The 23,582-nt window shown below is 46.1% G+C and overlaps 2 protein-coding genes across 3 annotated transcripts in view; both read right to left on the bottom strand.

Moving 5' to 3' along the window:
• Positions 1-1,576: 1,576 nt before the first annotated feature.
• On the bottom strand, positions 1,577-8,630 carry LOC144178685 (uncharacterized). Its single transcript, XM_077706705.1, has 3 exons — positions 8,492-8,630; positions 3,144-3,186; positions 1,577-2,305 (listed from the first exon to the last, which is right to left on the bottom strand). The coding sequence occupies exons 2-3, from the start codon at positions 3,181-3,183 to the stop codon at positions 1,725-1,727; spliced, it is 621 nt and encodes a 206-aa protein (XP_077562831.1). The 5' UTR covers positions 3,184-3,186; positions 8,492-8,630; the 3' UTR covers positions 1,577-1,724.
• A 6,443-nt stretch (positions 8,631-15,073) lies between these two features.
• Positions 15,074-23,582, bottom strand: part of LOC144178684 (uncharacterized) — a 33,268-nt gene continuing 24,759 nt past the window's right edge. Inside the window, exons 1-4 of one of the 2 annotated variants that reach the window (XM_077706702.1) lie at positions 21,974-22,091; positions 19,665-19,707; positions 17,815-18,089; positions 15,074-15,447 (exon numbers count right to left, since the gene is read on the bottom strand). In XM_077706702.1, the coding sequence (XP_077562828.1) occupies positions 15,139-15,447; positions 17,815-18,089; positions 19,665-19,701 (621 nt within the window). In that variant the 5' untranslated portion in view covers positions 19,702-19,707; positions 21,974-22,091 and the 3' untranslated portion in view covers positions 15,074-15,138. Of the gene's footprint in view, positions 15,448-17,814; positions 18,090-19,664; positions 19,708-21,973; positions 22,092-23,582 lie in introns of those variants that run through there. The other variant, XM_077706704.1, reaches the window with a different exon arrangement.

The raw sequence follows: 23,582 nt of genomic DNA, 5'->3' as shown, positions 1-23,582 counted from the left end.
CTAGTGCAGATTTAGTGAAACACACACAGGAAAAAAGATGTGAGTTGTTTAATACCAGTGATGCTAGAGGGGTCTAAAATACACACGAAACTTTTTTACACCATTATGTACCAATACGGGTGCGAATATCTTCTCCCATGGCGAACACCGTTTAAAGCTGTTTCTTTTTTTTTTAGAAAACGGTTTTCAGGCCAAGCTTTAGCGTGCTGCGCACACATACTGTAATAATTGCGCGCAGTACGCACCGATGGACACACTAAGCGCGGAACAGGTTCCCAACCCGTACACATATACATCATGTAAGCAAGCAAATAGCGCAAGGGGAGAGCGAGTATATTGTACTGCTTTTCTTGCTTCTTGCCGTCTGTTCTTCTTGTTTTTATAGCCAGCATAAGAAAGCATTTGGCGAAATAAGTAGGCTCGTTGCAAAAATCAAACGTCGCGTGACTAAAATACTGAAATTCTCCAAAAAACTACGTGTACTATAAATAATCGTGCGCATTTTCGAAGCGTTATAATGAAATGACCACATTCGGGGTTTGGACTGTGCAGCAGCTCGCGCCCTTTTCTGATCCGTTCAAGAGCTCTTCTCCCTTCGGTATGGCGTACAGATCTACTCACCCTAGCGAAAAAAGACAGCGGGCGAACAAATAAGCGCGGCCCTTTGACCAACTTGGTATATCACGCACCGCAATTACGCATTCTAAGCAATCAATTCCAAAATGACTAACACAGAAATGACTAAACAGCAGCACGGGTATCAGGTATTTTTGTTCGTTGCTGAGTCAGGGCCCCTCTTGCACCCACTGCTTCGCGTGCACGAGCACCTTTGCACGATCACAGCCGCTCAAGACTCATTGTCCAACTCTTCGCGACTTCTTCAAGACTTCTTTTCTGTAGTGTCCTGTAGACATTCCGCGTGCTGCCGGCCACTTTTTAATAATATCGCGGGGAATTCGACCGGCGGGTGTGTCAGCGCCTTATTGTCAAAGGCGGGAAAACCAATGAGAGTAGGTTCCAAGGTTTCGACAATCGTCTTTTGGGCTGTTTCAGTAAGCGCGACACAGCCCCTTTCGCATACAGTCAGGTGGTTCCGTCCATCACCGAAAAGAGACAGCGACAACGCAGACAGAATGTAATACATGTAATTAGGGTTCGGTTTTCTTTTTTTTTTTCTGTTGTCTGTCGTCACTCCGAGCTTTCGGAAAAAAAAAACTTGAGAATAATATAGGAGACTGGGTTTGGATTCAATCCGTCGGTAGCTGATATATTGAATTCTTTATTGTGCTTACTCTTTGCAGTCACCATGGCATGCGCGTGCACACCTGCACGTCCATGTTGCGACAGTAAAAGGCAAACAAACAAAAAATCGGCTCTCTACCGAGTTTCTACCGGGTCTCTGTTTTTCGTTTCATCATGGCGGATGATGATGTTGAAACAAAAAACAGAGACCCGGTAGAACATGAAATGTCTGGGATCAATCGGCAATGTGCGGATCCAGCTAATTAAAAGTGTTAGGCGCTGTGTCGGGCTTGTGGGAAGAGCTTAGCAAGGGCAAGAGCTTATCAGCTTTCTGTGCATGCGCTTACGCTCGCTCGTTTCGCAGCTTTCTCCGCCATGAGGCGCTGACACAGCCGCCGGTCGACATACCCGCGATATCATTAAAACAAGTGGCCGGCTGTTCATGGTTACCCCAATGACGTTGTATACAGTGAGTTGCGCCCTCACTTCCGCTTGTACGGGATCACTTCGGTGTCGGCCGCCTTCTTCATGTCCTGCTCGAGGTCATACTGAGAGCTCCTGACGATGGAAATGATCTCGTCCCTGTAGCCGAGGCGGATGCTGTTGAACTTGAACTCCTCGCCGAGGTTGACCACCTTGACCTGGGGGACGCTGAGTCGCATGCGAAGCGTGACGTTCATCTCTTTCCAGGGTTCGACCACCAGCTTCATGATGATGTGCGGGTTGGAGAACACTCCGGTGGCCCGCACGTTCCGCGGAGGGTACGTGGAGTGCTTGAGCGTGCCGGTGATGTCGACGCGCAGCTCCTTGGTGGTCAGGTTGCAGCGCACCGTGATGCCGGTGGCCGTGGCGTGCTCCTCGTGGGCGCAGTTGCCCTCGCGTTCCAGCTTGTTGTAGCCGGTGATGAAGATGTCGCCGAAGTAGGCCCATATCTCGGGACGGCCAACCACTGTCTTGTTGTAGCTGTCCTTGGGACGGTAGGGCGTCTGAATGTGCTGCGAGAGTTCGCTGAGGACAACGTCCATGTAGTCGTTAACTTCGTCCACCGTCGTGCCCAGCGAGGCTGCGTGGGGAACACGGACATGTTAGAAATAAGTGGATAATTTTAGTTCAGAGCGCAGCTTTCTGTTTTCTAGCGCCACAGCGATTGATAAGCCGTTTCTAGATTCATGCAGTAACTTTGGGCAGTGCACAGAAGTGAAGGGCACAAGCAATAAGTGACGTAACTTGTGCTGTACGAAGGGTTTTACTTGTATCTGTCTCACTTCATTTAGTCCTTTACTTGTGGCGCTCAGAATTTGGACTACAATCAAGATTTGAACAGATCAGAAGCATCGAGCAAATGTGCCTATGAATGATAGTTTTCTTTAGAATAGAATAGAATAGAAAAGAACTTTATTGTTGTTACAGAATGGTACATCACCAGAATATAGTCAATACAGAAAAGGGTCCCAGAGTAATGAACTGTAGTGGGACTCCTATCTTTGTTTCTGAGTACGATCACTTGCCGCTAAACATGCCCAACGACCAAATGACAATTACCCAAATCGTGGTGCCTGCACTTCGCAACGTCTACGTTCGGCGTCGTCTACTACCGGCAATAGTCGGTAATGCAATAAAACAAATGCGAGAATCTAATTCAGACCTTTAACTAGCCAGCCAGTTTGAACTATTTTTTTTTTATTTTCCCCACAAACCACCAAAAATAAAATCTGGCTTGGTACGTGCTTTTGTTGGATTACTTACTGCGACTGGGTGGTTTGACCGTTGGTAGCTATCAGTTCCATATGCACAATTAAATTATACATTTCTACCGCTTCCTTACAACTTAAGCATGTAAATAAAATTGCGCTTAACAGAGCTGTCGAGTTGACGTTGTCACGCAAACTGCATGAACTCACCGGAGACGAGACCCAGGACGAGGAGGGAAAAAAGCAGCATTTTCTGAAATACAAAAGGAGTAAATAGCTTTTTTTCGCACAAATAGTAATTAAAAAGCGTTATAGAACATTTTTATGTCTCCTGTAAAATCTCAAAATGAGCATTTTGTTGTATTTTTCAACAACCGTTTTTTTCGGTGAAGCTTTTATTTTGTTGTTTTAATCATAAGTAATGGTGCAGGACAATTTCTTTTCATTTTAGTGTATTTTGTAACAATGAAATATGTCAAGCTTTTTTTTTTTGGTTAGCCCGACAGTTCACATGACAACTATATAATTAACACTAGAAATTAACACTGAGCATGAACGTTGGGGTTTGTAACGTATGAGTACCTCATGTAACAGACGACTTTAAGAAGGCCTTAAATTTTAAATTGTATGCAGCCATCGAAATGCATGACACACAAGCTGCAGAGGAAACCTTCAACCATGCATCCCACAGAAATATACCATCGTTGATGAATTCTGTTCTTTACACAGTTTATCTCGCCGCGTGTGGCTTAACCGTTGTTTGAGGTTAATATATTGTACCCGGTTGACCTTGGTTGAGCTCTAGATGGGAATGGAATATTGAATAGCACCTTTATGACCTTTTATTGTACCCTTAGTTTGTCATTCTCTATGCGAAAAGCACACGCATTGCTAGATAAACAGCCACACGAGGTCCCGTTTTCTGAATTACAATTATCTCATTGGTCCTTTTCGTTCTATAGCCTTCAGCGAAATGCTGGCAGCAGGATTTGCTTAGATCCGATCCTTATTCACTTTAACTACGCGTCTGCATGATCGTTCAAAGCCATGGCTGAACGCCCATACCATGCTATCCATCTAGCAAAGGACACTTCTACGCAGGCAAAACCCGTAGGGTTGTCCTTAAAGAATGGTCCGAAGAAAAGAAGAGAAAAAACTCCAGCACGAAACAGCCAGGTCCGACTGTCGTCTCAAGGCGTGAATTGATTTTAAATGGAGGCGTGTCTCCACTCACGTACATTGCATATTTAAAGAAAGCTGCTCGGCATGGTTGCTGGAATGATCAGCTCCACTTTGGCGTTGACCTTCTGCACGTTAACCGGCATATGGCAACCTTCTTGGCGAAAAAATGTTGTTAATAAGCAAGAAGTAAGTTGCAGTGACTAAGGTAAAAAGAAACACTTTCTTTTCTACAGAAATTTACCAAAAGGTGGTTTGAACGTTGAACACAAATTGAAAAGACCCGCTGATGTCCTTGAGGCGCTGAATAGGGACGACGTCTCTGACGCAGGGTTACTTCTTGCTGGCCTGCATTGTTATTCCTTGCGCGTCGTCTCTCCTCCCGGCTCATTCACAGCGACATAAATGTGAATATTGGAGTGTAAATCAGAGCGAGGCATAATACCCTAGATGAAGTAAACCTTTATATAAGCTCTTAATTGAAGGGCGAATGAATGCGCTATACTCGGTTACAACCCTAGAACGGCACCGCCTCATGTAGTGTATCACTCCGCCAAAGCGCCGGACCCGTGACGTCAGTGCGCGCGCGTTTTGAAAGGGGTTTGCTATGAATGCGTGATATCGTCTGCCTTGTCTCACGCAGTTTGTTTGTCGTCACTGGAGTCATTTATAAGCATATTAAGTCCAAAAAATCACGGGAACGGCTCACGCCATGTTCAAAATATTCCCAGTAACGCTCTACTTGCGCCGCGGGGAGAAACATCCGGCTACGGTGATAAGGCACAGCGGCAACTTCCGGTGCCGTTCTTAAGTTGTCACCGAGTATAGTATGAAAGATTATTGTACAAAAAATGATCGGTTGACAGCAAAAATGAGCGAACTTCTTGCTACAATAATACGTAAGCCATTCCGCTTGAGCTGAATTTATTTTCTGGAATATAATTTTGAGCGGTTGTGAGTTTCAAGTTCTTATAAAGTGACCTCAATCTTGAAGCAAAGCAAACACCCTACTTTGCAGCCAAAGCACGCCGTGAGACGCGGATTTAAAAAAAAAACGCTGTGTGCTCGCGTAAGACGAACGCCTAGTCTAACACTTTCAGTTAGGTCATCCTCAACCGAAGCTCCGTTGATAAGATCTAAAAAATACTCTCCATTGGGAACGCGCCAGTTGGCAATGCTCATAGTCAACAAATAAAGGCGTTATCAAGAATCTGTTATCAATAAATGAATAAGTCAACAGACTTGAGTTGTGTACATTAAGCACCTAAATGCGGCCATGACCTTCCAAACAGGCAGCTTGAATCTGATTTCAAGGTTGTGAAGATCATTAGTCTCGCTGTTAAAATTGGTGAGGAAAGTGATCGAACGTTCGCTTTGTCTAGAAAGGATTCAAATACCTGTGCAAATATATGATCGAGGAAATTTTCTTCAAACCAAGTATCCGTCATACTGCGCTCTAAAACACAGTGCGTCTTTGGTCTTTCTTTGTTTTGTTTATTTTCAGTGACAGTAGCTCCGTTTTTCTGTAGGTACTTCAGATAAATCTTGCTCGTCATTGCGGAAGATTTAACAAACGCTTCGGGGGGCAATCTTTGCTTCCAGCGTCACTTTGCATATGTAGGAGGTCTCGGCGCACGTTTAATGTTTCCATGTAGTTTGACTTTGTCAGTAACTGTCCCACCACATGCATCGCAGATGTGATTTCTCTACGTAAAATTCGACTTTGAAAATGTCCTTTGCCTGTAGTGCCCGGCAAAATTTTCTTCACATATGGCTCACAACTCGCACAGCAGATAATTTCTAGCATTAACGCCCCTGCCGATCTCGCTTGCACTCCACTGCTGGAGCTGACTGTCGGAACGAATGAATGCCGGGAAATAAAAAAGATGCATAGCCGATATGAATAAAGGTAATGTGACCCGCCGCGGTGGCTCAGTGGCTAAGGCGTTGCGCTGCTGAGCACGAGGTCGCGGGTTCGACTCCCGGCCGCGGCGGCTGCTTTTCTGATGGAGGCGAAAAGCAAAAACGCCCGTGTGTACGAGATTTCGGCGCACGTTAAAGATCCCCAGGTGGTCAAAATTAATCCGGAGCCCTCCACTACGGCGCGCCTCATCGCCTGCGTTGCGTCGGCGCGTTAAACCCCACGATCAATCAAATAAAGGTAATGTGGCCTGGTTTTTCGATATAAAGTAATTTAAGAAAGCCGTGGTATTTTTTTAGTCGGGTGAATAAACGACATGGCTTAATTGCACTTGGAACTACTCGTAAACGACTGCAGTCGTTTGTTCACCCCTACCAAAGTGCGACTGACTAGCCCCGGACGTGTATTTCGTGGCATCATAGTTCGTCTTAGCGTATCAAGTCCGAAAGGACGGCGCTGTCGCGCGAAACCTTAAAGTAATCTAATTTCCCGTTGCTCAACTTCAAGATAATTGGTGTCTCATGTCGTCCCGCGCTCTTCATTTTCTGTCGGCACACAGAATTGCATCACCATATATTCTAGGGAGAGCAGACGCCGCCCTTGCTACATCGATAATCAAATAAAAGAAAATTGACCTGGACTATGGCCAAAATGAAAAGCAAGGATGCGCATGGCTGAAAGCTTTACAAGGAGGACTTGCTGCACGGGGAACTGCTTCAGTGGGATCTTCACAAGCGTGGGTGTAGTGAGGAGCAGCTAGGTCACATTCCCGCCCCCCACGTCTTACGGTTGCGTTAACGTGAGCATAATGATACAGATCCTCAACCGGTATGGAGATGCACGAACCCGTCATTGGGCACACCAAAATATTTGACGAGAACCGCTGCCTTGCTTCAAGCATTGTTAAAATGTAGGGATTGAAGTTACACTATCGTGCCCTTGCCTCGTCAATTCTTTTTGCTTGTTTGAAATTAAATGACTTTATTTCCCATAAAGAATGTACAAAGCTTTATGGAGGTAAATTGGGAAAAAAAGTTGCTCAAGGGCAACTTGGCAAGCCCGAAAACCCATGCGGTAGCAGTACTGTCGGTGAACACAAGCGTCGAAAAAAAAAAAAAAACTTTCACCCCATCCGTGTAACGACGACGATGGTTGGACGCGAAGCTTTCCTGTTGCGGATTCTTTGTTTGTCGTCTTAATTTGGACTGAATTTCGACCATGTCTAAAGAAAAAAGAAAAGAAATGGAGCAGTCGGATAGACGCCGGCTTCATAACAAGAAAGACCCAGGTTCGATTGCGGTCACTGAAGCGTTTTTTTTTCTTTTACTTCACCCGTGATTATTCATCATCATCATTGTCAGATAAAGTTGGCTTTCCTGCAGGCAGTCTTCGTGTTACAGACGCATCAGTGAGAACAATAAAGCGTCGCTTTAAAAATACAAGCAACATTCGAAAAACAAAAGACATACAGATGGCAGTAGGGTATAAAGCATACGGTAAAAAATAAAGGAACAGTAATGCCTTCAAAGTGGAGGTCATTTTGCAGGTCAAAGTGCACCGTGTTTCCTAACAGAGAAAATAATCACGTCCAATGCAACTAATAGAGTGAGATCCAGTTGAGACGTCTTTTTTTTTTTTTTTTTTTTTGCGCAGTAACGGAAAATAGGCGAGAAAAGTGAGAAAGCACATTTACTAGGCAAGAAGTTTATTTTATTTTATTTGACAGACTTGAGATGGCTGGTTATTAGATAAGTAGGTTTTCCGAAAACTAAAATAAAAATAGCAGCACCTTCATTACTCAGTTCGGCTTTAACGACAATTTTCAGCAGAGTGTCCAACGCTGCGATTGCGTTGCCTGTGTTCGCACATCAAAACCTAGCTAACAATTTTTCCTTTTTTGTTGTTGTTGTTGTTTGCAAGTCGGAGACTTGATTGCGGCACATATCTGCAGTTCTGCCACCGTATTATTCAATTTTATAAAAAAATAACGACCGCATATTTTAAAACGTAGAAAAATGCATTGTTCTTATGCGACGTTGACCGGGAAATTTAAGAAGAGCGCTTATGCCGAAGACCTTATTATTAAAAATTGTATCAACGAAATTTCACCATACTGTAGTCTACATTTACCCCCCTTTAGGACTGATACTTTCTGATTCTCTTTTTACACGGGTTGCGCCAGAAGCGGAAGATGGGCACACAGAATCAGAGCACTTAAAGTGCAAATTGCCTTTAACTATTAAGATCTTCTTCTAAATAAATAGAAACTATAGGGGTAGGCGGAGGCGCTATTTTGGCGCGAATCGCATGAGTAAGGCATTCTTTCAGGCTTTAGAAAGTCATCCATTCTTAAAACAGAAACTACGCCATAAAACGGTTAGCGTGCCAGTAAGCACAGAGGCTCGTTAGCGGATGTCTCTACAGACATGTGACAAAGTTCGGGAGCGCTGCTACTCACGTCAGGAGAAGTATCCAACCGCCAACGCTCTCTTCGGGGAGCAGATGCTGTGGGCCTCAGCGACCCGCCGTTGGCTTCACACGTGTGCGGCCGTCGACAGGTCTTGCCAGCTACGCGCCACGTCTCACGTCACACCCAGCCAATCGGGATCGATCTCGAAACCGTGCACCGAGCCAACACAAAAAGAGGAAAGAGAATTCGAAAGGAATAAATTCTTCTTTTTTTCTCCAGTTTTCTTTTCCACCTGTATAAAAGTGGATAAACTTTCGCTACCGGCGGGCATTCTGGGGGCTTCTTCGCCGTACGGCCAATCTCTCCGAGCCATCACGCACTCCGGCGCCCGCCTTCAAGGCCAGCGGGGACGATGCGATCCGGAGGGGAGTGGTGGTCGCTGTCCTTGTGCTCGGTGGCGAACGCGTCACCCGCAAAACATCTCACAATTCCGTTATCGTCTGGTGCACTGCTGCAATGCCGAAGAACAACACTGCGTGCTGTTGACATCGCGAGGCGTGTTGTACGCGGGGTGCAAGACGTTGGGGGGATCAAGGGGGATTAAAGCGAGCAAGATAATGCAAGCAAGCGAGCATTCTTTGTGACGTTATTGATCGAAGCTACTCAACGCAACAGGATATATACCCGGAATAAGCCAGTGTTGATTCTCAGAATAGCCGTAATACAGCAAATAGAGATTTCGTTTGATAAATGTCGAGCGTGGAAGGGTAGCAACAATTTTTCAAAAATGCGCGCGCTTCTCCGAGTCGCCGGAATGATAAACTAGATATCGATTTCGATCGGCTAATTGAAAGTACATACCTGAAATATTTGCGGTGGTTACAAGAATTCTTTTTTTATTGTAACGACTGTCGTTATAATTGCCGCGTTGCTACCTTCGTGTTGCAAGCGGCGCGCGGTGCTTATCGCAGTAGTTCTTTAGGGCTTCCGTGCGCTGTCTACCGGGCCAGCGGTCACGTATTCGGCAGCAAGTTTCGCAGTAGGCGAGACACTGCTTAAAAATCAACCTACGTGCGGCGGCTGGAATTCGGCGCTTGCGGGGGCGCCTTAGTACACGTGGCAAAGATCGTCCATCGGCAACCCAGTTCGCGCTACTGCAGGCCAATAAAATATTCCGTAACCACAACAAGTCTTGGAATGCTGCTGAAGTGATGGTGTCGTCTTGTTTGCGAGCTTGCAAGCTATGCGGTAGCCATCATAGCTTACCGCCTACCGCATGTTTAACCATTGTTTCTACGTTTTTTTTTTGCTTCTGTGGACGTTGCTAAGCTAGCTAACTTATTAACGGAACACTAAACCACAAGCGAAGGGCCATGAACAGGCTCATGAGGATGACGATGATGATAATAATAACAATAATATTGGAGCAGGTTCACCTCTGTCCGTTGATAGCAGTGCTCTGAATACTGTTGTACCACTCTGCGGCAACATCAGTTGTTTATCAACGCAGAAAATTTTAAAAGCGTGAAAACAGGTACAGACTCTTCGTACAGGTCCTTGCACTTTGATTTGTGACGTCACAAACTGCGAATCCTGAAACGGTATCGTCTGACATTTTATGGACGATTTGTTCTGTAGAGCCCTTGTTTGTTTTTCTTTATTTTAGGATGAAATGCTGCGTTTAGTCTTTATTAAACAGGTTTTGATTTCGGAGAAAGGCTTTCGCTGCGTATAAGTAGAGCCACACGATTTATTGGGGTGAACACGAGAGATTTGTTACTGTCGGGTGTCTATTTGTATACGACAACCAACAGCAAAATAGTTCCTCGTGCAATCGGCTATGCTATCTGCCCGGCGTTAAGCGTCCATGGTAAGAAATCAAGAGCTTATTTTCTACTAAGTAACTAAAATTTTCTTCATCTATTGGTGTCGACGAGATTAACGCCAATGTATTCAAAACACTAAATATATTTGCAGACTTTTCTTGTCACTCATTTTTGAAGAATATTTAAAAACCCGTGCGTCCAACGCGACTGGTGGGCAGGTAACGTTGTTTCAGTCCATAAAAGCGGAAGCCGGTCATGCCTGAACAATTATCTCCTAATCTCTATCATTAGCGTTTGCTGCCGAATATTGGAGCATATTTTATACCCGCACATTGCTACATTTCTGATATTTGTGGATTTGTTTCACCCAAATCAGCATGGCTTCAGTAAAAAACATTCGTGTGATTAGCAATCCACTCAAGCCTGGATCGCGACATCCCCACTGGTGTAATTTTTATTGACTTCGAGAAAGCTTTCGACAAAGTTTCGCATGCTCGCCTACTACGGCAATTATCGTTCCTTAACCTCCACCCATGTGTTGTTAACTGGATTTTTTTTCTAACAGGCTTACAGCAATTCGTCTACAATGATTCTCATTAGTCATATTTAGCACCTGTAGGAGTACCGCAAGGTGCTGTGCTGGGACAAATTCTTTTTTTGATATATATTAACGATTTGCCTTTCAACATTTCCTCTTGTATCCGTCTACTTGCAGAGGATTGTGTAATTTATCGTCCGATCACAAACAGCTTTGATACTTCCACTCTTCCGGAAGACCTTAATCACATTCAACAATGGTACAATTTTTGGTTTTGTGAAACCCATTGCGTGAAGTTGGCTTTCGTGCAGTACATTTTGCTTAGACATTGACGCTATCAGCGAGGCATTGAAAGCTTCGCTTTAAAAATTGGCTGCGTATCTGCTCACTCCGCTGCAAATGTCGTCGCAAGGCGGTTGTCTTCTGCAGCCCGTGCCCCGTAAGTACCTCTCGTCTGTCCCCCGCCCTCCTCTCGTGCCTTTCCCCTCCCTTACGACCCCCCACGATAAACATGAAGGAAGTTTCCCAAAGTCTATTCAATTTTCCCGCGTCCCACTGTTCGCGCCATCTACTGCAACTTCTTGTTGCTGTTGTACTTGGAACACTGCCACGAGTTCCAGGCTCGCGCGAGCTCTTTTTGTATATTTGAGTCAGAGTATTGTTTTCAACGCGTATTCTTTATTTGCTATCGCCAATATCAAGCACACTTTATCTTCAAATAAAATAACACTGCGGGTACCAGCTGTGCATTGACGTTTTCCCAATCCCCTTCCCAACTTTTGAGCAGTGGATGGCTCGTCTGGTCGATCCGGACCTTGGACACGAGCAAGAACTGGTCAACTGGGCCTGGACGGCAAGTCGCAGCCTGGGTATCCCAGAATAAGGATGCCCTCCACTGGGCGAGTGCCCTGCCATCAGCACTTATGCTCAATAAACGTTTATTCTCCTCTCCTCCTCCCTCAAATATACTTAATGTTTTCTTTTTGCTCAGCATTGTTGACTGTATGAAGGGATTTTCCGGTTTAGTGGCTTGGAAAGGGTATGGCTACATAAACTTCTTGCTCAAGAATTCTTTTAACTATTGGCTGGATGGCTGAATAGAAGAACAGACGGAGAGACAGACCAAAATTTTCACCTTTAGGTAACCCAAGATCGCCTTTTAAAAAAGGCACAAGAAATAAATAGGGGTGGGTAAGGTAAATTGTGGGAATTGTGAGTCTCGATGGGCTCATAGCTTCTCCAGTGCATTATAGACGCCGAGGTGTAGCAGTTTTAGTGTGGACGTCTTTAAGGGTAGTGCCAGCGCGGCCTTATGGCCTTACGTACGGCGACACTAAGATTCTCCATCTCCGCGGGTTTGAGGGCCAAGAACGGTACCCGTACGTGGCCGGGCTGATAAGGTTCGCTGGTTCGCTTCCATAGTGTGGTAACTGTCATTTTTTCGCACGCCGCATCTTTGATGGGAGACAAGTGAGGTGCATGTGTTAAGCGAGTTCGTTGCATAGGTAGGTCGGTCTGTGCGCCTGAGCCTTTTTTTTTTTTTTTTTTGTAATGTTAATGAGCACGGTGCAAGGGTGCAATACATTAGGAACGGGTTGGTTGCTAATAGCGAGTTGCGTATCTGTTATAGGGTCAGAGCGTCTAGGTTTTTTTTAAACAGCGTTAAAAGGGTGATTTTTCAGAAGGCAGACTCGAGATTCCTTACTTTCAGGTAGTGTTTAGTCTCCTCAATGGCCTCTTGAAAAACTTATTGCTGGTCACCCGGGGATGCAGTGGAGCCCCAAATCGTTAGCTTGTCTGCGTACATGGCACGGTGGGGTTCCGGTTGGCTTGTGCCAGAGGTGGTAAGTCCTTCATGGTGATGTTGAACAGCAGAGGGGATACTACCAACCCCTGCAGTGTGCCTTTTGATGGGATTATGAGCGCTTCGGATCCAAGGTGTCCAATGTATACTGTTTCACCGATGCACCGTTGCGGCAAGCATACTTTTGCCGTGTGGTGGTTGGGATATGAAGTGAAGTAGTTGTATATGCGCTTGGTATGAAATGCTGCTGAAGGCCCCCTAATATCGACGGCCAAGAGTGACAGCCTACTGTGGTTTTTCAGGTTGTCTAGCCTTTCCTACTCGAGTTGGAGTAGCATGCCTTTGGTTTACAGATGAGGCGAAACACATGCATGAAATTAGTCGTTGCCTTCAATCAGAGCGAGAGCCGGTTGTGGACCATGTGTTCTAGCAGCTTGTCGATGCATGCAGTGAGGTAACAGGCCTGCAGTTCTCGGGTTTCAGGGGTTTGTCGGGTTTTGGAATGAGAGTGACGTCCACGTGTTTTCACTTTGGGGGTAGGGAGCCCGCTAGCCAGCAGCCGTTTTTTTTTAAGAAGAAGAAGAAGAAGTTTATTGTAAAAGAGGAAGGTTACATGTGAAGATATATCCAGACGAGGGTCCCATAGTTGATACTGCACCGGGACCCTCGATACATAATTACATAGAAAAATACAATGAAAGCAGCTTTGTCGAAAGCAATACAATGAAAACAGTATACATTGGACGTTGATGTAATTTAGCAGACCACCCAGGCCAACATGATCGGAATGTCCGAGTAGTCTGTTTGGGGTTTTGTATCGACCATTGGTGCTGTTGGGCGTGAAATAGTACACCGCCGCTTCGATTTCAGCAACTTTGGTCCGCTCGTCCATCCCGGGGTTGGGGTCACCATTGCAGCCAGGTGTCGGGGTGGCTTGAACATGAGGGGGCCGCCTAAGATTTTTCGGGTTATTGTACAAAGTCGTTTTCTGTTTTGGAGGGTTTGTGAATTAATCGGCGGAGCTCGTGGGCCCTCACCGTGGTCCAGATATGGAAAATTTACAAAGGCATAGTGAGGAGGGTTCTCAGGGTTTCTTGGAGTTGATTGCAAAATTACACCCAATTTTGCTGCCTTAGCTGACGGGTGTGTGCCTTACCCTCTGTAATAAATTTGTATGTAATGAGTAATGTAAGTATTTCGCTTTATCCACCCTAAGGCTTTCTTTTTTTTTTTTTTTTTTGCTTCATTACCGCTTCTTCCCGCTCCAAGTCCTTTTTCTCTTCGCGTTAAACAAACGCCCCCAATGTGTCACCAATTCTTCTGGGTTGATACGTACCCAAATTACCTATCCTGAAAACCATTTCTGCCATGAGAAGTAAATCTCTCAGTCTTGAAGTCCCTTCAAAATAGAACAGTCTTCCACTTCACGGACGCTCGGTCGAATTCAAACAGCCATAATTAAGCTACGTAGCCATCCAACGCTCTTTATTCTCCGCGTTTTGTGTTTTAAGTTTGGTACAACCAAGTCTACAACCCCTAATGCACGCGTACAGGCAGCCATTTCCATTTGCTGTCATAGACAAAATACTTGTGTGGGATGGTTCTACAATTTGGCACGACAAGACAGCCTAAAACCCATGTCCTCTGTGCGCTTTCCGCGTAGCAGTGACATGCACCGCATTTAATCGGCCCGGACATAGTGCCCTTGTCCCAGAGAAGCAGGCCTTTTTAGCAAGTCAGTGAGTTGCTGAGGCATACCTAGCCTTGCACAAAAATGCCGGCGATCGGGGAGGCTACTATAACTTAATTAAGCACATCTGGAATTATGATTCCTAATTTCGAAACAACATAGACCGTAAATTTTGAAATCAGCACCATGCACTCATACATTGCACATCCTATTTCTCGAGGAGTGCACACCTCACACATCTCCACAGGCTCACGAAGGGGCAACCGCTGGTATAACGTAAAACCGGTACCATTCTTTTACACAGTTAGGCGCTGCTCATGCACTAGCGGGAGAAAAGCGGTGATCAGAAACGGCCGCTTTCATGGCACAGTCATTTGAGCCATCAGGGAGGAGGAGCAACAGTTGTTTAAAGTTTAATTATAGGTGTATGTTCATATTTGGCTATCAGACACCGCTAAGAAATATAGCCAATTGCTCTAATACTTTACATTTATTTACATTATTCTTCATTTACCTGAAGGTGCGTGTGTCACCCCTTTGAAACGTGCATGAAAGAAACTTAAAATTTAATGCAGCTTAGATGATTGTGTTTGATCGTAGTTCAGCAGTGTCATTTGTTAGTTGAGTTGCACGTTTTCTAGTACCCCCCCCCCCCCCCCCCCCCCTCATTGGCGCCAAGCCTGTAAGGCAAGTTACACGGAGGTATGCATTCTTGAAATCTCCGTTCTTCCCTCCAACCTAAATGCAAATCACACAAAATCCAGCTTCTACATCATAGCTTAATTGTTCTGTTTATTGGCTCGTTTCTTGCATCAGATGTACTGACGGTGGTGCTTGCTAGCAGCATGGCCAGAGAACCTTCCCGGCGCTCACGCCCACCACAAACGACAGCGCCCTCTCGACACCGACGGCCACCAGGTCCCGGACGACCTCGTAGTATCCCCAGCGCAGCCTCTGCGTCTCCGGGGTCTCGTCGAGGCCGGTGAACACGGTGGTGAAATTTCCCAGCTTGGGGTAGACGCGGGCCCTGGGTCCTTTCCAGGCTCCCACGGACACGTACAGGCGGCCGTGCATCTCCGGGAATGTTGACGTGGCCTCGACCGTCGTAGTGTTGCGGTCGTACTTCAGCTGGCTCTTCACGTGCACCTGGCAAGGACAGAAGGATTAATTGCGGGCGTTATTTTCGTGGGCCAACAGTTCAATGTTCAAGTTCATATTTTTGTTGATTGATTGATTGATGGTAGGGTTCAACGCGCCGACGCAACGCAGGCGATGAGGCACGCCGTAGTGGAGGGCTCCGGATTAATTTTGACCACCTGGGGATCTTTAACGTGCGCCGAAATCTCGTACACACGGGCGTTTTTGCTTTCCTCCTCCATCAGAAAAGCGGCCGCCGCGGCCTGGAATCGAACCCGCGACCTCGTGCTCAGCAGCGCAGCGCCTTAGCCACTGAGCCAACGCGGTGGGTTCATATTTTTGAGTTGAGATTTCATTTTTCCATGACTATACATGAAACATTTCGACAACATGAACATTATACTAGATTACGTTAAAATTATGTTCAATAAAAAATTCTAGGCTACTCGCCACTACAATAGATAGGCGCACACTCTTCGTTGTGACGCACGCCTTGATAGATAAAACCAATGGTATACCAATGAGTACAACGCGTTGTCTAGCAAACAAATGAACGACAAAGCAGTTAGGTTAGATCCGCAGCAAACTAAAGCAGAAAAGAACACGCACACTTTTAAACAGCGGGGCTGTTGTAGGTCGAGGCTTTTCTTAAGCCTCATGAAGGTCGTACGTCATGAAGGGGTACGAGCCAAATTCTAGAACCACCGGCGGCCTCGCAGAAACCCGTTTCGATACCCACTCATTGAGGACGCAGGGGTCTCCCAGGGCGGGTTCTTCACTTTTCCACTTAGCAAGGAGATAGATGCTGATTCCTTTACGCGAACCTTAACATTTGCGTGCCGACGGCGATGCGTTCTCGCGCGAGCGCCCGTCGACGTTCGAGCCGACACAAGGGAACCTCCGCTGTTTCAGCAGGTTTCACACTGGGTGAAGCTGGGTTAAATTTATGACCAAGTAGCCTCGTGGTCTCCGTAGGCTAATTATATATATGACACCAGGCCTTGAGAATCGATAACGCGGGGGGGGGGGAAGGGGGGGGGGGCACACCACTCATTACCGACCAAACGCCACTCCACTTACGCCTCTCAAGAATCTTGTGCGTGGCCGAAGCTGCAGCTTGCGTGCAGTGTAACAGGTGAAAATTCTGACACACGGGTGCACGAATTGCTGCAAAGCGTACTTACTGCTTGCTTAATACGAGGTCTGTGAGTGTAAGAAATATGCAAGTTAAATAGCACAAGAATACTGCCGAAGCAAAGTTGCAGAATGACGATGGAGAAAAGCTTCTGTACTGCGAGCTGGCGACCAGTGGAATTGTCAAACAGGTGTACGAGCTCTTCCTTGCGCATGTCGTAGCCTGTAGGTCATCTTCATGCGTCTCAAGCAGTTATGGTCGCTGACCAAAAGGAAGCTGATGGCTGGCCAGGGATAGTGGTTGTTGTAAGACCTTTATTCCCAAATAGGAAGCGGCCGGGACATGCGGGGAAAACGTAAGAGGGGAAGGTAGGTTTAGTTGATATTGTTGCGGCCTAAATTATCGGCATCGGAGACGCTTCATTGTAGACCTTCGGCTGATCCTTGAATGGACTGCACCAATAGAAAAGCTTAGTGCGTCGTAGCGAGCTACGTTGCTTAATCATGCCACACATAGTTCAACCTCATTTACCCTTTGTCAGAAACCGCAACCGCTGGGACGCTCATGTTGGCCAATGTCACCTTCTATCGGAAAGGTACAGCCCGGGTTTACTATGGGACGCATAAAGATGACCTAGCAAGCTTGGACGTGCGCAAGCAGGAGCTCAGTAAAACTTGTTGCGGGGCTAGTTGGCGCGCGAGCACTGCGATGGCGGGAAATTTGAAATGCATTGGGTGGCAGCAGTGGGCGGATAACGGCGCTACAGCCCGTTATGGCGAATCACTGCTCTGCACTTCCGACAGCTTTCACATTGAGTGGAACGGCTTTAAATTTTTACTGCTCTCCGGCCAGTCGCCTCGTGGCAACAAGGTAAACATCCTCCTTTGAAACATTAGGCAGCCTGTAGCAAGATTGGTGCGAAAGGACCAGCGTGCAATGCAAAAAGCAACACAATTCACCTCTAGTGTTTTTTCCACCACGCTCACCCATTTTGCTCTCAAACTCATTTTTACACCATTTTAATTTACGATAAGACGAAAAAAACAAAAATATACGCCTTTTATGAGTGCCGAATGTCGCCCCACCAACCGAGTCTGACTAGGACTGTCCAGGAACTTTTTTCGTTTCGTTCTATTTTGCACTTCGAGTATACATCCATGTCACGAGTCGTGTTGTGTTCTTCGCCGTATATTCGTCAAATTCAGAGGTTATCAGCTCTCCAGAGGAAGGCAGGTCCTTACCTTCACTTCACCGAAAGTGACGTTGCACCCTACGTAGACACGCTTGGGGAAAAATCGGGTGTAGTCGCCGCAGTCTCCCGAACGCTGGACGGTGCTGAGGCCAGTCACGGTTGAAGGCTCGAACTTGACATGGCCGTAGTGAGGGTGGTCCTTGAACCGGAAGCTGAAAGCGGGCTCGGTCAGCGGGTCGAAGTACTTCTTCCACGAGGGCAGCTCCTTGAGGACATCGTCCACGTATTTGTTCAGATCTTCGGTAGACTGCTGCTGGCTGAGGCCTGCGGAGAAACAGTTAAGTGAGCTCGACACCTTGAATAATACAATGTATTTATTCATTTAAAGAGTCAGAGCTATCCCCCTATAGCTCTTTGTTGGTATGCGCACAAAAAGAAGTCATTGCATATAACTCTTTCGCAGTCCCAAACAGTTGCAAGCCTAATAAAATGCGCGCGTTGAACAGGGAGGCTGCTAGCAAACCGGTCTCACATCTGGCTAACATCTCGCCCTTTCCGATCGGTTCTCTCCTCCTCCTCTTGACGACAAAAACGCCTCGCAGATCGCACGCACGTGATACAATCGATGTAACGCGAAACTTCTTATAAACTTTACGCTTAAGCTTGCCGATTTTCGTGCTTACTTTGGTATACACGTCGATCCGTAAGGTGAGAGCACGAGTTCGATTGATTGATTATGATGTTTAACGCACTGACGCTACACAGGCGATGAGGCGCGCTGTTGTGGAGGGATGCGGATTAATTTTGACGACCTGGGTATCTTTAGCCGGCGTCGAAAGCTCGAACACACGGGCTTGTTCGCTTTTCGCCTCCACGAGAAAAGCGGCCGCCGCGGCCGGGAATCGACCCCGCGTCCTTGGGATCAGCAGCGCAACGCCTTAGCTACTGAACCACCGCGGCGGGCTGAGTGCGTGAGTTGTCTAAGCTGTGCGTTTATGTCTCAGAGGCGCTTTGTCCAACGACCGCACGTACTACTAAACGCTCTTTCTCACTTCCGAGAGGGACGGAGGAAAAAGAGACAGCTCTGCTAACGACCGAGCTTGATGCGCCTTTTGGATGGGGCACAGTGATGAAGGGATTAGTGAAGGAGGTTGTGCAGCTGCAGAGAAGGGCCTGCTGTGAAATTCAGAAAACGGCCATCATTATTGCTAATAATAATCCTGCAAATGTCAAAATCCGATTTATGTCAGCGTGAACTTACTTCTTATTCATGTTCACATGGGTGTACGGCTAGTATGAAGGAATCAATGCTCGGGGAGTGCTTCTAAATACTTGAAGAACAAGTTGCCGTCTCTTTTTACGGAGAAGAAATACAAGGCAGCGCTGCAGGCAACGAGAAATTATAAGATTATTTTGACTTTCATGGTTGGACAAAGGACAGTAGAGCGCTGCATGGTTGCAGCGGAACCTACTTCGTGAAATCCGTCGTGTTACAGATTAACTCTGCATTGGCTAGAGAGAGAGAGAGAGATAGAGAGAGAGAGGGCTCTTTAATGAGAACTGGTGAGGTCAGCCCTGCTAGGGATAAGGCTAGCTACACCAGATGGGGGGTGACTACAGTGATGACTGGTGAATATTGTTACCCGCCAAAGTTTAATGGTCCCGCGACGGAGCAAACATTGTCCCCCAGTTAAAAATCTAATGGCACTGCTAACAGGAACATTATTTCAACATCATCAACATCATAGCACATAGCTGTGTACACCTAAAGACGTGTGCAACACAGTGCGAAATTATTAATACTCTTAGGGAGTGGTACTCTCATAACTATTATACGAAACTGCGTTTTATCGTTCCCTTTGTCCTAAACGACGCTGCGAGAACCTAAGATTAACTTACCTGCCAAGAGCAGGAGCGTTGCCACGACGTACAGCATTCTTTTCTGAAAAATAAAGCAGTCATAAACATTTCCTCAATGGTAGCAAAGCATGCGTAAGCTGGTGACCATATAAATATATTAATAGCAACTACTATGTGAAACCATAATTGGTAGGTTCCTAGGCAGACTAAATGGGTTTATTTTACCGCTTTAATGCCCCTCAAGTATGGCGAATGCATCACCTTTACTGAAAGAGAAATATACCTGTTGCGAAGGCGCCCCGGAATCTTCTTTTGGTAATGACGCTACAAATAAGCAACTAAGAAAGAAAGAAGAATGGCCATGAAAGATGACCATGCGTTACCACGGTACGTACAACCTATTTTCCAGTAGTACGAATCATTGGGCCCACTGAAACTACTGCCGGTGTCCACCAAACTGTGATGCTAAATGACCCACTACCATATACAGAACACAGAAGTAGTCTCTTCCAAACAAACACCCCACAGGCTGCAACAAGTCAAAGAAAGCAAGAGATGAAGAAAAAACGAGGATGTGAGAGGTCGGGTTGCAGTGTAATTGGCTAGCAAAGGCTTGCGTCGCACGCTGCATGCATGTAAATCACACTGCAATGCAACCGCCATACCAATTTCGGGCCATGAAACACCAAAAACGTCGTAAACTGATAATTCCAGTTATTTACCGTGTTTCGCTGGCATGACCGAACTGCACAGTAGATAGGAAGAATCAAACATTTCTATTTGAAAGTTATAAATTACGAGCACGGTAACGTTCTTCAGAATATCGATCCAAGCTTATAGGACGCACCGCTGTTCTGAAAACTAGCCCAAAGTACCAGAAGTTTTCGCAGACAGCCAAAACAATCAGTTCTTCAGTGTGCTAATGAAAATATTATTAAGTGCAGAGCCCTTTAGAGGCTCGCCTTGTCGTGGTAGCTCGCTCGCTGGACCCAAATACATCCACACGGCGTTCCGTCGTAGCGGCTGTCGTTGCAGTGTAACGCAGTATGTTCGAAAGCCAAGTGTTTTAAATAGTAATAAGCGTTCGAAACTCATGAACCGCTGGTATTTGTCATACATATCCCCGTTGTTTAGCGGGAAAAAAACTTCGGGTACATTTGAGACAAAATATACGTAATTAACCGGCAGCGCCCACGTTCATTTAGTTAGGCACGCTTTTTGGGTTGGTTTTTACGACAGCAAGCGAAAAAAGTGGCAGTACAACGCCGGAACGTGCGGTAGAAAAAGCGAGCACAAAAAAAAAAAAAAAAAAACAGAACTCCCGCTCGCGCAGTTTCATGTAGGGGGCGCGCGAGCACTGCGAAGGTGGGAAATTTGAATTGCATTGGGTGGTAGCAGTGGTGGCTAATGGCGCTACAACCCACTATGACAAATCACTGCTCTGCACATCTGACAGTTTTCACATTGAGTGGAACGGCTTTAATTTTCAATAGTACATCGATACGCAAGCTTCACTTAACACGTATACAGTCTTCACGTACCCCGGAGACTCGTCAAACGAGTAGAAAGGGACACTGATTACGTTTCTCTGCGAGATCTACCTATTAGCGAGTTGTTTGCTTTCCGGACGCCTTTCAGTGCGGAAATTAAGTACCGAGAATTAGTGTATGCATGGCAGAAGTGCACACGAGGTTATTACCCCACCTCACGACAAAAAATAAAAAAAAAAAAATCCACCGGAGCGTCAGCATCAGTGTAACTGACGGAAAAGAAGCTGGCATGTTGATAAGGCACTAAACGGCAAACAGGCGAAGAATGGCGCATGCTTAATATGTTGTTTCAGACTAATCTGAGGACTAAACTTTTGCGACGTTGCTTGCAGTCCAGCTTAATCTGTGCATTAGCTAGTTTTACGCAGGGTGAGTTATTCCTTTTCTTTGACCACAGCTATTTCCTACACATTCCTGTGATTTTTTCAAATATAGTTAAAATGAGGACAGTTGGATTTACGCTCACATATGTTCTGTTCAGTGTGAAAAAAAAAAAAAAAACAAGGGCTAGGTAGATGCATACTTCTTCTGCTGGGTGTGATTAATCAGGAATAATGCATTTTGTGGAAAGACGTGTTTGTGGGGAGCCCCTTAAAAATGGGAGAGCCTATACACAGAATTCATATTTGTCGTTAACTAGTATGGGTCTAAGTTATGGGCTGAAATTTTTGAATTATTTCGAATTAGCCCCTTGTTACTTCTACCAACCACAGAGCGCGGACGCATGCCGGGTTCGTGCCTACTGCATGCAATAAAAAATGCGGCTAGGAAAAAATAGAAGGCAAGTGTTCAGCATACCTAGGGTTTGGTTCACCTCGATGAAAGTGGCCTACAAGACTGTCTGCCTGAGCTGCACTCTTATAACTCAGGCCGATTGAGACACCGTCATGTGTTCTGCTATCACCACTCAAAACAAAATAAGCTCTTGTCAGAGTCCACTTACCGGATGTCTGCTGTTGGACTGCTACCAATCGCGTCCTAGCACTCTCAAGATAGGCCGTGGTGCGCCGGAGATGACTCAAAAAAGAAAATAAGTCTGTACGATCCCGATTGTGTGACGACCACACAAATAGCCTTATATTGTGCATTGTGTTTCGAAGATAATGGCTGAGTACCGCCGCTGAAGCGAGCAGTTCCATTCTCTCTGCTGCAAACAGTAACTCGTATTTCGTTTGTAATCATTCGATTTCACCAGCGCGGAACACCCCACCCCCACTGACGGCTAATTTCATCATCAAGAGAAGAATGTAGCCCTCAGGGCTTATGGGAGCTAAACACATAATTGGAAATTTCGCGCACGTGTCCTGCCGAATAAACATAGCATGTGTATGCGAAATTCTTTTTTATCCAAGCTATCTGAATTTACTAACTGCAGGTCGTTACTGTGTTGCAAAGGGGCAAATTCATGTTTTTCTAGGTTTTTTTTTTTAACAGAAGAGCTTTTGTTACTGGCCGTAAGTTCAGTGTTGCAAGAAAAAATATCAAGAAAATGCGGAGTGCTCCTGAGCGCGTGTCTCACCGCGAACGCCGAGCGTCCCCGGCACGCGCAGTAGCTTTAGCAAAAAAATGAAAATGGGGGCCTCCAGCGTTCCCCGTAATCGTGGCAACACTTGACCGGAACGAGAAAGACAGGTCATAGCGTACGCCCCTCGTTCTTTGATGCTCGTGTCGTCGAGCGCATGCGCTCGGTACCGTAGCAGAGCCCTCGCGCGCTGTAGCGTTTAAAAGACACCCTGTTTGGGAGAGGTAACCGCGGCCGCCGCGTTCTCTAGAAGACATTATGGATAACAGTAGACACTGCGACGTGTGTGCCACTCCTTCCGGATACGACTTGGAGATCCCGCCACCGCTACCTCGAGACGATGGCGAAGAACTGGTGGGAGTCAACAATGCTGAGAATAACTTTGCATCCACCCCTCTCCGCGAAGAAAACGACGACCTCTTCGATACGTATGCCAATGATTACTGGCACCTCAACTATGCGAATAAACAATGATACTGAAACTTAACGTCTCCGGCAATGCTCACCTACAACAGCTTCGCCATTGAAGTCTTGAGCGTGAGTGCTGGCTTTCCTGGATTTTTTTTTTACAACAAACGTGTCGTTTACAGGCATGCGATATTAGAAGAGCTCAGTGGTAGGTGTCAAAAGTCTTGTTACCTTTATAATCCTAGCGTTAAGGTTCCAACTGGTATGCGTGCAGTTGCATCGAGGTTATTGCCATGAAAGGAATATACACATCTGTGTAACGTTGGCCGGCTGCTCCGTATTACCTTGGCAACAATAGTGGATATTTTCTATAAGCTGTTGTTTCGACTACGAAAAAAAAGGCTGGACACTCCGACTGGCATGCACTATATCCACTAGAAACTACTATAAACGTTTCTGTTACCGCTTTTTTTATTT

Source organism: Haemaphysalis longicornis, unplaced genomic scaffold (genome assembly GCF_048455015.1).
Source record: "Haemaphysalis longicornis isolate Haplotype H1 unplaced genomic scaffold, Haemaphysalis longicornis Haplotype H1 scaffold_4, whole genome shotgun sequence".
NCBI classification, from domain to species: domain Eukaryota; kingdom Metazoa; phylum Arthropoda; class Arachnida; order Ixodida; family Ixodidae; genus Haemaphysalis; species Haemaphysalis longicornis.
This window is presented reverse-complemented; position numbering and strand designations above follow the sequence as displayed.

What these genes read in the sequence shown, in the direction of transcription:
- LOC144178685 (XM_077706705.1), bottom strand. Translation starts at nt 3,183, where the DNA reads ATGCTGCTTTTTTCCCTCCTCGTCCTGGGTCTCGTCTCCG. An exon ending in CGTCCTGGGTCTCGTCTCCG is followed by an intron (nt 2,306 to 3,143) that starts GTGAGTTCATGC and finishes TTCCCCACGCAG; the next exon opens with CCTCGCTGGGCACGACGGTG.